The sequence below is a fragment of the Phaethon lepturus genome, unplaced genomic scaffold, assembly GCF_000687285.1.
Source record: "Phaethon lepturus isolate BGI_N335 unplaced genomic scaffold, ASM68728v1 scaffold2799, whole genome shotgun sequence".
In the NCBI taxonomy this organism is placed as follows: domain Eukaryota; kingdom Metazoa; phylum Chordata; class Aves; order Phaethontiformes; family Phaethontidae; genus Phaethon; species Phaethon lepturus.
The window spans coordinates 48,858-65,369 of record NW_010561026.1 but is presented as its reverse complement, the minus strand read 5'-3'; the positions used below and the strand labels follow the sequence as shown (position 1 = coordinate 65,369).

The window sequence follows — 16,512 nt, the reverse complement described above, 5'->3', positions numbered from 1 at the left end:
CCCCTCCCTGTGTAGCTCTGTATTTCCCTTCTCCTGCCTGTGCCATCTTGTTTGTACTCATCTCTCTGTATTGCATACCCTGAGAATTTGGAAAGTGAGATTAAAAAATATCATGGAAGACCTGACAAGGTCGTCTGTAGATGGGGAGAGTATTTTTCATAGGAGTGGAATATTTTACTCCTCATTGCTTCTATACATGGAGAAACAAATTATTATCAATCTAGTTCTTCTCAAAGTGAAAAGCAAAGATTACATTGGCCGTCTAACTTAAGTGATTTTTCTTAAAATTCTCTGGCAAATTTTGAATCCTTTTCTTGCTACTTTCTTTAGTCAAAGTTGCAGTGCAGTAAAACAAAATGTGGGGAGGAAGGGAGGAATCCTGCAATGCAGTAGGATATTGATGCAGTGCAGATATTGATGCTGCAGGCTTGTTTTTCCTTTAGAATATGTGATGCAACACTGGAAGGAAGATTTTATGTTTGGCTACCAGTTCCTGAATGGATGCAATCCTGTGCTGATCCGGAGGTGCACAGAGATACCCAAGAAGTTGCCCGTGACTATGGATATGGTAGAATGCAGTCTGGAAAGGAATCTGACGTTGGAGGAGGAAGTGAAGGTACAGCTCTGAGTGAGGTTGAACTCCACCTGTTCCTTCTCATAGCCTCTAACCTCCAAACCCTGTTCTAACTGCCTTCAGCCACATCTCCTCTCTCTTCAGGCTATATGGTTGGTCATGGCAAAGCTGGTTGTCTCTGGAGACTGGCAATACTTCTGTTGACTGTTTTCTCCTGCTATCCTGGAGCTGCAGGCCATGCCTTTCTCCAGGTTTAGTTAAAGAGATGTCATCAGGAGGCGAAGGGTCATTTTTCAGTGGTTTCTTCTGAAAGATTAAGGATTGATCGACTGCCTCAGACAGGAGAAGTGCCTCTCCCTTTCCTGGTAGGGTCTTACACTGTTGTCACCCCCCGAGTTGAACTAATGTGCTGAAGAAGGGTTGGCAAGGGTGGTGCCTTGCTTTTGTTTGTATGACCCGCATGGGGGTCTCTTTAGCTGGCAGTGTGAAACTTATTTGCATCTTAGTGTCACTGCGTGAATGCCAAGCACATAATCGCTCTTTGCTGAAAGGCGCACTATCAGGCTCAGCAGACACAAGTCAGGTAGTTGGTGTAAAGGTACTTGCTGTCTCAGTGCCATCATCCCTGAGCCACCATGAGCAAGGGCAGGCTGGTGTCCACTTGTAACCACAGGGCACAAGCCACCTTCTGGCCAAGACTTCCCAACCTTTGTTCCGAGCCTTGCTGCTTGCACTGTGTTAAAACATATCATGCTTTTTTTTTTTTTGTTCCTCCCCCCAGCAAGGAAACATTTTCATTGTGGACTACGAGCTGCTGGATGGTGTGGATGCCAATAAAACAGACCCATGCACAATACAGTACTTGGCTGCACCCATCTGTCTGCTGTATAAGAATCTGGAAAATAAAATTGTACCCATTGCAATCCAGGTGGGCTTACTGTCAGGGTCTTTAAAGTGATCCATTGCTTGTTGTCCCATCTTAAACATGAATGACTTGGGGGGTTGTATTCTTTTTATGTCTTTCAGCTTGGTCAAAAGCCTGGGCCAGACAATCCCATATTCCTTCCTTCAGATGCCACATATGACTGGCTGCTAGCTAAAATTTGGGTTCGCTCATCTGATTTCCACATCCACCAGACAGTGACCCATCTTTTACGGACGCACTTAGTTTCAGAGGTGTTCAGCATTGCTATGTTCCGGCAGCTGCCTGCTGTACATCCCCTCTTCAAGGTTGGTTCTTGCGTGAAGGGATGTATGTGGGTCAGGGAGGTTATCACTTTAGCTTGACAAACCAAAAGGAAGTCCTAATGATAGTTCATCTGAGATAGTGTGGCTGGCTGCCCTGCAAAGCAACGTACAGCTAAGCCACCAGGACTTCCAGGGCTTCAAACTTTACACCTGGTTGCTGTTGAATTCAGTCAGAGTATTTGCCTTCTTTCATCGTTTGTCCTATTTCACAGCTCTTGGTGCCACACATGCGGTTCACAATAGCCATCAATACCAAAGCCCGAGAACAGCTTATATGTGAATGTGGCCTTTTTGACAAGGTAAGTAATCCCTTTTGCGAATCTTCATTATTCTTCATGGTTCCGTATGTGTGTTTATCCTTTAACCATCACATATTGCCTTGTTTCTTGACCTTTCTGCTAAAGGGCAAACATAACTAATATCACCTGAGAAACTGGCACACAGAACTGATGCCTTGTTGTGCTAAAGATTTTATTTATTTGGCTACCTCTAAGTAGCCAATTCAGAACTGGCCAATGTCAGTAGTGAGTCAGTATCTCACTCACTCATAGCTGATGTGACTTCGGGGTACGAGTATAGGAGTCTGAGGTAACATGGTATGCACATACATCCTTGCACATGTATGCACACAGTTAAGTCCCCAATTTCTTTTAAGTAAGTATCATCTTGGGGCAGGGTGGTGAGCAAAAGAAACTGTGGTTGCAAAAGGAAATTTGCATCACAGAAAGACGTGTAGATAAGGTAGATTTCTAAGTCCACAAATAGTGGGTGTAGATTTCAGCCTGTCTTCTTGGATTGCCATAAACAGCAGATATGCAGATCTTCTAGAATTAAAACTCAGTTTCGTCTTAGTCAGTAAAACACAGCTGTCTATCATGGACTGTGGTGCAGATATGAACATCTAAATCTGACAGCACTGGTATTTAATGTGTACCCAGCTCTTCCTCCCTTGGCTCCCCCAGAAATGGCATGCTGCATCTAGGAACTGCAACAGGCTGGCATGCAGCAGTCTCTGTGACATGCTAGCAAGCAACTGGGAAGTTTGGGGAGGTTTCAGAAATCCTTACAAAGAGGGAACCTGTGTTTCAGGACAACTTTGTCCCCCTTACACCTCCGGCAGTAGACCAAAAATAGCTTCCATGCTCCAGAGTTTTTCACCCAAGGAGGAAAGAGAAGTTAAATCCAGGTACTTTCCTTGTCTTCTGCACTCCACTGCTGACTGTGGAGATGTGGCAGGCACTCCCGTCCCTTTGAACAGAAGCATAATGTCTGTTCGCTGTGCATGTGGGCTGAATGTGTGGCTGAGACCTGACAGCAGGGATCCTCGAGTTGCAGAATTGGTTGGTTCCAATGTAGATGAACAACCAGCTGGAGGACAATAAGCGTAAGCTGACTACTGCTACAAGGCTAGCATCATATGCTAGAAAAGCAACATTTGGGAGCTTTTGTGCAGTGATTATCTAAAGAGTTTTGCAATGCTGTTTGTTGTGAACACACTGTGTTTTCCAAATGTAATGTGTACTGAAACCCTGGCCAATACTCACCAGTAGCCACCCAGCTAGATTGGTCTCCTGGCTTAAATTCCAGGGTGGCTAACAGTAGCCTGCACCCCTACACACTTTCTTGTAAACCACTCTGTAGCAGCAGTGCGTGGTTTAGCAAAAGCCCTGTTCTAATACACTTCTGGCTGCTTTCCTTCACACACACACTGGTTCTGGAGCATACGGCTGGCAGGAAGTGCGCTGGGTTTGATACTTCGATGTTGCTCTACTTTATTACTGTATTCCACTATAAGCAGGTGCTGTACCTATGGAGAAAATGTGGGTGTTAACAGTGATTCATGGGAGAGGTGTGAAATGTTTGAAGACAAAATGCACGGCTCCAGTAGACCTCTGCAGTTCGATACTTGTTTATGTGGAGATGCGGTTTTCTCCTTGAAAAACAGATTCACCAGCATTTTGAATACCATCTCCTGCGAATTTGGAAAGCCAGTCTTGGCACAAAGTGAACATAATCTCCTACTGTTCCTGTCTTGCCATTCTTCCTGCAGGCAAATGCTACAGGTGGAGGAGGACATGTACAAATGGTGCAGAAAGCAATGAAGGATCTGACTTACAGCTCCCTTTGCTTCCCCGAGGAGATCAAAGCTAAAGGGATGGACAGCAAAGAGGATATCCCCTACTACTATTACCGGGATGACGGCATTAAAGTCTGGGAGGCTATAAAGAGGTAAGAGTTTAGAGTTCTAGAATGTTCTAGAACATTTCTAGAACATAGTTCTAGAAATGGCTAATGAAGTCACTGTCACAGAGACATGACTTCATTTTCTCTCTGCTTGCTTTGCTCTTCATCACAGTCTAAACCCACAGCACCTGGACCTTTTAGTCACGTGGTGCCTTTTCAGTCCAGCATATCTCATCTGAGAAAAAATATATAGTCAAGCACACACCCTTGAAAGACTGTTAATTCCTGCTTTTTTCAGCCATGTTTTCTTGCATTCTGTATTTCAGAGCTCCCTTTTTCTGTAAGATTTCAAAGAATTTAATGAGTTGGAATTTAGACCTGCAAAGGGAATTTAATTAGCTTTTTTTTTTAGCTATGCACAAAGCAAGAGAGAACTCAGCTGTCCAAGCCAGCCATGTGAGCTCGTCAGGGTTCTTGTGGCATAGAAATATAAGTTTGCCTTGCACAACAGTTGTGTTTTGAAACTCAGTAAACTAGGCATTAACTGATTAGAGTTAAAACTTTCTTAAAATGCCTTAAAATTGCAAGGCTCAAGCTTTGTCAGAAAAGGCAGCAATTCTGAGTCAGGAGAGGTATTGCAAGGCTGCTCAACCACACAAATGTGGCTCCTTTTCAGGTACGAAACACTGCCTCAGAATTGAATGATTCATATGTTTTTTATTCTACAGTGGCATTTCATTTAACAAACAATGTATTTTTGCATGGCATAAGTTGCTTGCTAAATATGCAGCTGTTTCTGGACACATGTCGTTTGAAAAACATGTTCATTACAAATCAGATTTTTTGTGTACACAGAGTAGGGGGGTTATAATGCAAGCATAATGTTTAAAGTGTAGGGTACATCTTTGTCTCCTGTGTTTTCTCCGTTTTGGCAAGGGGTTATCTTGCAATATTTCCTGCAATTGTTAGTGCCCATTTGAGAGAAAAAGGAACTTAAAACTTTTCTGTGGTTGTTTTTTTGATGGTAGTCCATTATTTGTCCCTCTTCTCTTTCTGGGTTTTCTTTGCTGATTGAGATACGCCTTTTCAAATACCAGATAGTACTTAGTCAACTCAATTTAGTTTGCTTGTGGGTGTTAACCTAGCTGGAGGAAGATGTTACACTGCCTCAAACTTGGCTGAGAGATTCTTTGTAAGTGAATAATTTGGTTTATAAATGATGTGGGCGGTACCCTTTTGAGTGTGTGACATCCTGACCCATGGTCTTGCATGTGTCTAGTCACCATTAATTTCCTATGCTCTGCAGGGGTGTCAGTCACCACTCTTTTGATTAAATAACTTCTATCCCCAGCATTGCTTCACATGTGGCAGATGGCCTGGACTTAAGAACGCTGATAAGGCTGTCCCTATAGAAACAACGAGGCTCACGTGGCAAATTTTTTAACCCCTTCTCTAATACTTAGCTTCTTATTTCTGATCAAACTGCAGATAGATATTCCAACCCAAAAGGCCTCATCCGCACTTCATATACTAATTTATATTTGCATGGAAGGGGGTCTAAAATACTGCCATTGTGTAAGAGGATTACCTTCTGTATGCATTTGGCAGGGGTGCCAGGTGATGGAGGCAGAGCTCATGCAGGGCAGCTTTATCTCTGCATGTTGCAGGATTTTTCTTTTCCTTTGTCTTCCAGAGGAAGACAAAATTACTTAAGCTCTTCATGTTTATGCAGTTGTTTGCCTCAATAAAAACTCTTTGACTTGGTTGGCTAATAGAAACAACATTGATAGATTTGTAAAGGTCTCCAAATTGCAATAAATTTATAGCTTGTTAGGGGAGAGATCTGTATTAGATAACAATTCTTAATCCCATCAGTCAGCTTCTGCAAAATGCTTCACCTCATGGGTTGTTATCAAAATATTTAGCAAGAGATTATAGGTACCTGCAGAGCTACAGAATATCTCAGCATAGCTCAGTTAACCAGTCAGTCATGAAATGAAAATCTTCAGGAAATCAGGCTTACCTCTTTTTACTGCTTTCAGAACTCTTTGTGTTCTCTTAGTGTTTTAAGAGCCTTTTTTCTGAGGTGAGTTAGCCTGGGAAGCTTTTATGGAAAGAGGGGTTTTGAGAAGAGGAACTGAACAGGGAGGAGATGTCTGCTGTATGCAGTGGGTGTAAGAAGAAGCACTAGACCTCTTCTCCCCAAGAGAGGTTTCCTGGGCTACCCCCACTTCGGAGTGTTCCACTGGGGTTTTGTGAAAAGGATGTGTGGTAGGAAGGGATCACCTATTTGAATGGTATTTGGGAGCAGCTTTGGAGTATCCCCAGTACAGGGGATGGTGCCAGTATCACGGTTTGGGAGCCCCTGTTCCCAGGGCGAGAGCCCCATGGATATGCCAGAGGGAGTCTGTATTAAGTGAAGAAAAGGATGTCGATGTGAGGACAGAGGTCCGGGCAGGAGCAAAGCCTCAAATGAGAAAATAAAGTTCACAGGGCTGTTCGGGGGATGCAGTGTGGCCCAGCGTCTTTTTGCTGGGGGAGGAAGTGATGCTGCAGTCAGAAATGAATCGAAGTTGCCTCTGTGCATTCCCACTGCTTGTGGGAAGGAGGTAGGGTTGCTGAGACCCGCTCTTGCCCCTCTCTTTCCCCGTGCAGCGTCTGCCTCCCCTGCAAGATCAGTCTTCAGGGAACGGCAAGCTTGCTTTCTCCCGTTCGTTTTGTCTTGTTCATTTGTTTCTGTACCCGCAGCTTTGCAGAGGATGTGATTCACATCTACTACGAAAGCGACGAGGTGGTGTGTGAGGATGTGGAGCTGCAGGCCTTCGTCAAAGATATCTACGTCTATGGGATGAGGGGCGTGAAGGCCTCAGGTAAGGAATGACGGCCCAGCCGGGTCTGCAGCTTGTCGAGTCCCTGCTGACAGCAGTGCTGCATGCACAGCATGCCTTGAGCTGTTGGAGACCCTCTTCCTTCTTGGCCCAAAGATGCTCAGTTTTATGGGTGAGACCCTGGATCAGGCCCTCCCTCCCGCAGGAGACAGCTCCTTTCTTTGCCGCAGATCCTCACCATAAGCTTGAGCCACTCATGTAATCTCTCTGTACACTGGGGATTGCTCCTTTGATCTTGGCTGCTCATGCTTTAAGCATTAGGGGAGGGGCTGTCTGTATGGGCTGCTGGAACCACCAGACATGAAATCACAAGGAGCAGCGAGAACCCCTTGAATCCTCTCCTCCAAACCTTGCATGCAATCAGAACAAGTAAGAACCTCCCCAGGACTGTCCTGCTGCACTTTGCATTTTTTCAGCATCTGTGTCGTCATTGAGCTGTTCTGTTCTCTTCAAGAGAAGACACTCATAATTCTTTCCAAGAAATATTTTCCGTTGCTCTGTCTCCTCTCACTGCCTCTCATTTCTTGCAAACCATGACTTGGCTGTGGGAGCTCTCACCCATAACACGGCTCTAGTCTCCCACCTGAATTAACATGCTCCTGCCTTTCCCTAACCATGATTTTTATCATGGTTTGGACACTCACATTTTGTCCAAGCAGGTTTTCAGGAATTTATACAGATGGGTGGGGATTCTTCATACTGCCGTAACTGATTTACATCTGGAAACACCTGTTGGCCAGTGATCTGGAGCAGGTGGCTTTGGCATTGCATGCACACGTTTGTGTGTGAGACCTCCAGGCAAAGCTGTGATGTTTCCACTCATTACCAGTATGCGTCTGTGTAGCAGCCTCCTGGACTCTACTTGCCTGGACAAGCAAAGGACTGGGGGACACTTGGTTGCTGTCAGTTTTGTTTGTCTAGTTTTCTCTTAGGAGAAGTTTAGAAATGGCCTGCTAGTAGGAATTTCATGCTTGACCAAAGCATCTTGATGTGGGACAAGTACTGAGCCTTTCCAGGGCTACAGCTGGTGTGGGATGCTACAAGTGCCACTGGTGGCAGGACTGCCAGTACAGGTGGGAAACCTGCAGCATCCCTGTCTGCCCTGCTGCCGCTCCAAGGGCTGGGGCAGGGAGCAGGGGGACTTGGCTGGGTCTGTAAAGAATGGAAGAAGGATAAATGGGGGGAGGCTGTTGTAGCCGGGGCTCACCCTCCAGTCTCCGTTCCTGCCTCGGGGGGGCTGCTCTGACTGGGGGCACGCCACGCCCCTTCAGAGATTAACACAGTGTGCTTAGGATAGCAGGACACAGGAGGGGATGGTGCATCTTTGGGCTTGGTGGCCGGCCAGAACTACCATGTGCCTCTTCCTCCTCTCAGATTGAGTTCATGTCTGCATCAGGTTGGTGGTGAAGACACGGAAGCAGCTGGCACAGGCAGCCTGAGCACAGGCAGTTTGCCCCAGAGTGCTGACAGGTCTCTAGGTATCCTGGGACCTGTGGTCACACTGGGCTGGGACAGGGAGTACAGGACAGGACTGCGATGCAGGGGGGATAGAAGAGATACAGGCTTGGGTGTGCTTTGGTAGCAAAATATTTCCCTAGTCCCTGACTACTCCCTTCTTTATTTATATACCTCCGTTTGATTATTCCCCTTCAAAGACAGCTTTATGCAACTTTTCTGTTCCTCATTCTGTTGTTTCTCTTTCAGAATTTCTCATTTCCTCACTTCCCATTTCAGCAAATAAGCTCTCCCCGCACTCTTTCTCGCAGTGCACTTGATCGCGGAGCCTCGGACCTTTATAAATACAAGCACATGGTCATTTGCTCCTTGGCATGAACCTTCCCTGCTTGCACTGCAGACTGAAGAAAAAGGGAGCATCTGAGGCCCCTGCCCTGTGGACTCTCTGGGTTCCTTGCTGCAGGGTAGGTAGTGTGAGAGGACAGGGATACAGTATTTTTTAAAGGTGTAATTATACTTTGCCGTTCCCTTAAGGAATGCTACATACTTTGCAAACAGTGGTGATGTCTTGCAAACCCATATGAGGTAAGGCAGCATCACTCTGTTTTTATGTCTGGACAACCAAAACACAGAGAGGTTGAGTAACTCCTGTTAGACCACACAGCAAGATTCAGAAAGAGAATGCCCTGCTCTTCAGTGATTGCTGCACAATCCTCTAACTCATGCCTTTTCAGTAGCTGATAACTACTGGGTAACTGGGTTACTTCATAGCTGGGTGCCTTAAGCTTTTCTTCTCCCTCGTTTAGGGTTTCCGAAGATGATGAGGACACGAGAGAACCTAGCAGAGTATCTCACGGTGATAATATTCACCACATCGGCCCAGCATGCAGCTGTGAATTTTGGTCAGGTAGGAATTTCTGGGAAGAATGTTCTTCTTTCTGGGCTGGGAGGTGCATCTACCAGGGCAAGGTCTGAGAAATGTTTTTTAGATGTACAGACATTACATTACTCTTTCTGGTCAAAATAACTGCAGAGCCATCTGCAAATCCCCATGAAGCCTGTGGAAACTGAAGTATTTTGGAAGCTGAGAAAGGCATTTTGGGTTCTAAATAGATACCAAAGCTCAAATTTAGGGGTTCTAACTTGTATATTTTAGTTTTAATGATTTTATTATGGGGAACAATAAGCATTTAAATGGGTTGCTAAGATCCCTTTCAGAAATGCTGAAGGATTCAGGTGCACAGTCTAGCTACCATGCTTTCCAGATACCACCTGAACTGCCTGGATATATGTGCTGGTAATCCGTGGCACATTCCGCAATGAAATGCGATGAGTTATGCTAAGTAGCTTTACTTTGCACTTGCTGTGAGTGCATGCAGGGGTGACTACTGCAGGTTGCTGTTGGAAGCTGTGCTAATTTGGCAGCGTGCCTGTGGTGAAGCAGCATACATCCTATTTTCAGATGTGGCCTAGGGAACATGTGCAGCGCAGCCCAGTGCCGTGACTGCAGTTCATGTAGCTGCATATGCCACCTGTCTTTGAGCTGGTGCAGCTGGCTATTTCCAACAGCTCAGTCCCAGCAGTACAGCGGTCTAGCTGGCCTAATGGAGCATTTACCAAGGGTCCTGAGTTAACTAATGAAAAGCTGCTTTGCACATCTGCAGGACCTCCACTTCTACTTTCTGCAGCAGCACAGACAAGCCTCTACAAGGTAAAGGCTCATTGAAGTCAGTGGGACAGGAGTCCAGATCTTCAATAATATCTAGATACTTAACTCCCACTAACATACTAACTAGTACTAACATACATACTACTAACTAAAATTTGAAAGAACACATCTGTGAGGATCTAGGCTTTGGTCATGTATGGTCAAATTTTCAAAAGCACCAATGTGCTTAGTATTCCCAGTGCATGGAAAGGGCATTGCTGCTCATTTCTTGAGTGTGCAAGCCAACTGGCAACTTTGAACTTCCTCTATGATGTTTAATGTGTCACATACTGATAGCCTGTGTTATCCCTGCCTGCCTTTACTGACATATATCTACCCTGAAACTGTAGTAGCAGCTTGCCTTTCAAATGCTGTTTCTTCTAACATCAAGGCATTTTGGAAAGCAGACTTCACAGCCAGAAGGAAATCTCTTTGTCAGTTTGTATTGCACAGGGCTTCTTCACTGAGTGGGTGGTCAATGACTTGAACAGGCTCCCCCATGAAGTTGTCATGGTGCCAAGCCTGTCAGAGTTCAAGGACGATGCTTTTAGTCATATGGCTTAGTTTTAGGTAGTCCTGTGAGGAGCAGGGAGTTGGACTTGATGATCCTTATGGGTCCCTTCCAACTTGACATATTCTATGATTCTGTGAGGTTTTTGTGGCACATGTTCTGGCTTCAGGCATGGATGATCTCACAGATAAGCAGGGAGACCATGTTTCCTATGGTGATTATTCCCAAACACATCCTACATTGCTCTCCATGTTGAGCCTCCTGTCTATCCCTGCAGCTCAGGAGCCCTGGAGCAGGTCTAGAGACAGGTGTCGAATGAACCCACACTATCCATGTGCCACATCCATAACCAGGGACCTCTGCCACTATTCACTTCTAACCTTTCATTACAAGTAACTGAGACATCTTCCAACCTTCCTGTCAGGAAATCCTGTCTATTGAAGTACCACTAAGAAACCATGTCTTAATATTGCCCAGGCTATTAGCATTTAGCAGAGAGCCTTCAAAGAATGAGAGGGGGAATTTGGCATGCAGAGCAAAAGGGTCTTCAGCCATGGGAAAAAATGGCAGAGAGAGAGGGCTGAGGGTAGGAGGAGATGGCTACACACTGAAGAGAACAGATTGAGCACAATGTAAGCATGGCACATAGCTGAAATCAGACTTTACCTCAGGCAGGGCAGGGGTTATGTATGAAGGTAACGGAAAAGTGCTTGGAAAAGAAAGTTACGGTAAGTGCAACACCTCAGATGGTGGCAAAACTTGGGGTCATATCTGAGGCAAAATGAGACATCACCGTTCCACAACATTGAAGCGGGCCCTCAGTGGTTCTGACTTCCGAGTCAGACGCTCACCATGGCCCCATCCACATGCCATATTCCACGATGCACCAGCATCCTTTACCTCTCTTACTGCCTGACCAGAGTACTGTGGGCATGTTCTTAGAGCAAATTTTGTAAAAAGAGCAGCTGGAGAAAATGAGATTTTTATCAGTTATAGTGGGGTTTTTTTTATCAGAAGTTGCCTCAGATTATCAGAAGAGAGCTTTGTTTAATAAAATACCTAAGTCCTTAGCCTCGCTGGTGAATTTGGGCTGTGTGGCACATGCCTGTGGTTAGCAAGATAACTACTCCCGTTTAGACACCCCAACTCTCTCCCCTGTGACACCCTGAGATACACAGTAGGGACTTCCTTGTCTCCATCAGTCCTTATCTAGAGCACTTCTCCGTCCTTTAGTTAGTATCTTCTCTTTCTGAGAGGCTCATATTACAGAAGCAAACTCAAGACTCCAGGTTTTCTTTGCAGTGTTCCTAGATACCAGCCACTGTAGCTTTTCACTGTGCTCTCTCACTTTATTGTGCAGTATGACTGGTGTTCCTGGATTCCCAATGCCCCACCAACAATGCGCTGCCCTCCTCCGACAGAAAAGGGGACAGTCACCATCGAGCAAATTGTGGAGAGTCTGCCAGACAGGGGACGCTCTTGTTGGCATCTTGGAGCTGTCTGGGCCTTGAGCCAATTCCAGGATAATGAAGTAAGTTGACTTGTCTTCTCTAGGCGATGGAGATGTAGGTGAGACCATGAGGGCCGTGGCAAGACCACAAGGACTCATAAGATTGTAGTGCTGCTCTGTGCTTGACTTGACCACGTTTGGCTTTTTGTGGAGATGTATCAGTGGTGTGGGTTTGTCCTTGTTCTGCCAGATGCAAACCAGCTCTGAGCAAGAAGTTGTATTTTTACTCTGAGGCTGTGTGTCAGCCAAAATGGAAGTTTCTAAACTCAAGCAGGGTGTTGCCAAGTGAGAATGCTGTGTTGGAGGAAGAGGGCTGCAGAGGCACAAGGGTTTTCTCCACTCCTTGCCCCAGCAGTAGTGGTGGAGAATCATAGAATGGTTTGGGTTGGAAGGGACCTTAAAGATCACTTAGTTCCAACCCCACTGTCATGGGCAGGGACACCTTCCACTAGACCAGGTTGCTCAAAGCCCCGTCCAGCCTGGCATTGAACACTTCCAGGGATGGGGCATCCACAACTTCTCTGGGCAACTGGTTCCAGTGCCTCACCACCCTCATAGCAAAGAATTTCTTCCTTAGATCGAACCTAAATTGACCCTCCTTCTGTTTAAAGCCGTTACCCCTTGTCCTATCACTACATGCCCTTGTAAAAAGTCCCTCTCCAGCTTTCCTGTAGGCCCCCTTCAGGTACTGGAAGGCTGCTGTAAGTTCTCCCTTGAGCCTTCTCTTCTCCAGGCTGAACAACCCCAACTCTCTCAGCCTGTCTTCACAGGAGAGGTGCTCCAGCCCTCTGATAATCGTTGTGGCCCCCCTCTGGACTTGCTCCAACAGGTCCATGTCCTTCTTATGGTGGGGGCCCCAGAGCTGGATGCAGTACTCCAGGTGGGGTTTCACAGGAGTGGAGTAGAAGAGGACAATCACTTCCCTCAACCTGCTGGCCATGCTTCTTTTGATGCAGCCCAGGATATGGTTAGCTTTCTGGGCTGCAAGCACACGTTGCTGGGTCATGTTGAGCTTCTCATCAGCCAACACTCCCAAGACCTTCTCCTGAGGGCTGCTTTCAATCCATTCTCCACCAGCATGTATTTGTGCTTGGGATTACCCCAACCCATGTGCAGGGCATTGCACTTGACCTTATTGAACTTCATGTGGTTCTTACAGGCTCACCTCTCAGGCCTGTCATGATCTCTCTGGATGGCATCCCTTCCCTCCCTGCATCACACAGCTAGAGAAGCTACAGCATGGCTGTGTCTCTATGTCCTGTCCCTTTCGAAAATCTGCCCCAGTGCCACGTGCACTACAGTTGTGGCTTGTGCCTCGCTGGTGTGGAGTGCAAACAAAACAAGCCTATGGGAGGCCTTGTAGGCATGGTCTGTAGCCATTTCCCTTATGTAAAACAGAGTTGTAGCTACTTGGTTGTCTCACCCAGGGGCTGTGTCTGGAGTATGTGTTTTGAAATCCTTAAGTGGAAGATGGTGGATAGAGGGCACTTCAAGTGACGTTTCTCTTTAAGAAGAAAGGAGGTTTCAGCTGAGAAGCTAGTAGTATGGGTAGTCTCATGGGAAGTGGTTACCTAAAGCAGGTAATATACCAGTATGCATATTGACAATGTGGTGTTCAGTGCACCCTTAGAGTCCAAGCTGACTAAAGCAATTGTCAGGTTGAACTTTGAAGGATGGTTTTAAGTCAACAGAAACTTCCCTTGTCACTGAAAGAAGCAGTCGTCTTCCATTTTCATCCCTGGCTGTTCATTCTCCTCCCATGCTGCCCTTTTCCTTTAGCAGCACCAATGTTTGAGCAGCTGTGATCTGGCATGGGAAACTGATCTGTCTGACTACTAGCCTGAAAAAAAGTGCTTATTTTTGAGTGGATCAGCTCCCTGCAGGTGGAGGTGGTGCCACACAGACACCTGAACCAGCACTATGGAAAGAAGCAGCCAACAGTGGAAGGATGATGGGACAACATCTTTCATTGGCAGTGCCAGTGTAGGCTAGCTTAAATATTGATTGTACTATTTTAAAAGTAGCATTTGTGAAGCTCTGGGTGTTGTTCTGCTGGATGACATAATGTTGAGACAGAAGAGCCTTTGATTTCTCAAAGCATGATTTCTTGATGTTTTTCAATTAGCTGTTTCTGGGCACATACCCAGATGAACACTTCGTGGAGAAGCCAGTGAAAGAGGCTATGGCAAAATTCCGCAAGAATCTGGATGACATCGTCAATGCCATCACCGAGCGCAACAAGAACAAAAAGCTTCCTTACTACTACCTTTCCCCAGATCGCATTCCTAACAGTGTTGCTGTTTGAGCAGATACCCAGGAGAGTTTGAAGGCATGTAAAAGCTAGTGATGCTTTCCTGCTACATATGCTTCTTTTCAATGGACTTGCAGAGATGGATAAAACAAGAAACCCACCCTCTCCATCAGAGCTGCCCCATAGTCCATTTGGACTTTCAAAACAAGTTCGATTATGACTGATCTTGCAGACAAAGTCTAGTTGGCAAACCTCTAGGTCAGATTTGTCAGAAGTTTATTTTTCCAAGATTTTTTAATTAACCTTAGAATCAATATCCATGTTTCTGTTAGCTTTCCCTCTCCTGGTCAAAACAATATAAACACAGATTCACTCATCTTATGCAATGAAAATAGTATCAGGAGCAATAAGCAAGTCACATTTTTAAAATCCTTCCTTTTTTTAATAGGTGACACTATCGACATAAAAAGATAGTCTTTAAAGTTTATGCATTGTTTTAAATCTGATTAAAACAAATGTTAAATATTTTCACTACAGGTGTGAATGTCCTAATTAGGATGAAAGTCAGGACATTTTCTTAGCATAGCTGAGGGATTTTATCACTTTCTTATCGAGTTCATGTGAAATGAGATAGTCTGGTTCATAGGAGATGAAAATTTTGTACCTATATAAACCTAGGTATTTGCTACACAAAATTAGCAAGGTTTGTTTTAGCCTCTGCCAGCAGAGTTTGGTATCATTCATACATATGGACAAATGTTTTGCTTAGCACAATGGCAATGAGTAGAGGCCTAGCAGTGCTTATGCTTGATTTCTGTTTCATTTCAGGGGCTGATGGGTTTTGTGGATAGTTTCTTCTGTTTTGTGGAGGATGAAGAGGTTACCTTGTATAATGATAAAAATTGTGGAGAAGGGTTAATTGACAGCTTCTAAGGGGAATCTTTAGATTTGGCCAATTAAGCATAATTGGCATGTTCCACCTTAGAAATAACTGAGTTTTGTCTGTTTTGTTTAGAAGTGGTTAGGTTCAAGTTCTTGGGCTTTGGTTAAAGTTGAGAGAGTCACAGAAATGATGAAACCAAAAATGAGGTTTGGGAAATTTAAGTGTCGTAGCTTTATTAATAACAATTTTGGTTTATTTTTCCCAGAATTTGTTCCTTGTACTAGCTTCATCAGCCTGCAGCGTGTTTTCTCAATAGATAAGAAAGCTTCATGTGATAATAAAACAAAACTGAACAAGAACATCTATCTTTTTTTTCTTAACTCAATATCTAATGCTGTATGTCTTGAAAACCTTGAAAGAATAAGCCCAATGTGCTGTGTAAAGAAAAAAAGCACCTGCATTTGGAGAAACACCATTATTTCTGTCATTCATGTGTGATTTGGAAAAGAGTGCTACTTAAATATATGTCCTTTCTGTTTCATATGAAACACAGGTGTGGAAACACAACTGATTTTAGACCCTCTACAGTAGACTGCTTCCCTTTTTCTCTCCCCCAGCTAAAGAGTTTTAGCAAAAATGTGAAAGGTAAGACCAGTTCCTGCCAGTGAGGAAGTACCTCTAAGACACGCGCATCTTCCTTTTACTGCAACCCATAAGAAGTGGCGAATGTAGAAGCCGAGGTATGCAATTGTGTAGCAACACTGGAGCAGGACCAGGGGATCAGAGACCATAACATGTAAGCTACAAAACAAAAACAAAAACAAAAACAAAAACAAACACCACAAAAACAAAAACAAACAAACAAACAAACAAACAAAAACCCCCAAAAAACAGTGCAACTTCAGTGCAAAAGGGAAAAAACACAAGCAGCTGATGCAATATATCCAACATGCCAGCCCTAACCCTTGGCCTTCCCTTGTGTACAGCGATTGTCCTCATGCCTCAGCTTTCATATGGTAATGAACTGCATAATCAAGTATCTGCCTAGGAAACAAAATACAGGGAGAGGCGCTGATGGCTGTTTTCTTGTATCTCTTCCCTCTGCTCTTAGCCTGTGGACCTGGGATACAAGTAGGGTTGATGGGAGATTTGGGGAATCGACTGTGCAGCTTTGAAGGCTGATATTAACAGTCTGATTCAACTGCTGGAGAGACAGTGGAAAGCGGTAAGGAGACTAAAAGTAACACTGGCACCAGAAAGGAAGCAAATACACACAAATAGTAAATTGCTTACTCTTCCA

The 16,512-nt window shown here is 44.9% G+C and overlaps 1 protein-coding gene across 1 annotated transcript in view; it reads left to right on the top strand.

Moving 5' to 3' along the window:
• Positions 1-14,609, top strand: part of ALOX5 (arachidonate 5-lipoxygenase) — a 27,046-nt gene extending 12,437 nt beyond the window's left edge. Inside the window, exons 6-14 of the mRNA XM_010293836.1 lie at positions 444-616; positions 1,356-1,502; positions 1,601-1,804; positions 2,035-2,121; positions 3,873-4,051; positions 6,755-6,876; positions 9,156-9,256; positions 11,929-12,099; positions 14,204-14,609. Coding sequence (XP_010292138.1) covers positions 444-616; positions 1,356-1,502; positions 1,601-1,804; positions 2,035-2,121; positions 3,873-4,051; positions 6,755-6,876; positions 9,156-9,256; positions 11,929-12,099; positions 14,204-14,383 — 1,364 coding nt within the window. The 3' untranslated portion in view covers positions 14,384-14,609. The remainder of the gene's footprint in view (positions 1-443; positions 617-1,355; positions 1,503-1,600; positions 1,805-2,034; positions 2,122-3,872; positions 4,052-6,754; positions 6,877-9,155; positions 9,257-11,928; positions 12,100-14,203) is intronic.
• Positions 14,610-16,512: the final 1,903 nt, after the last annotated feature.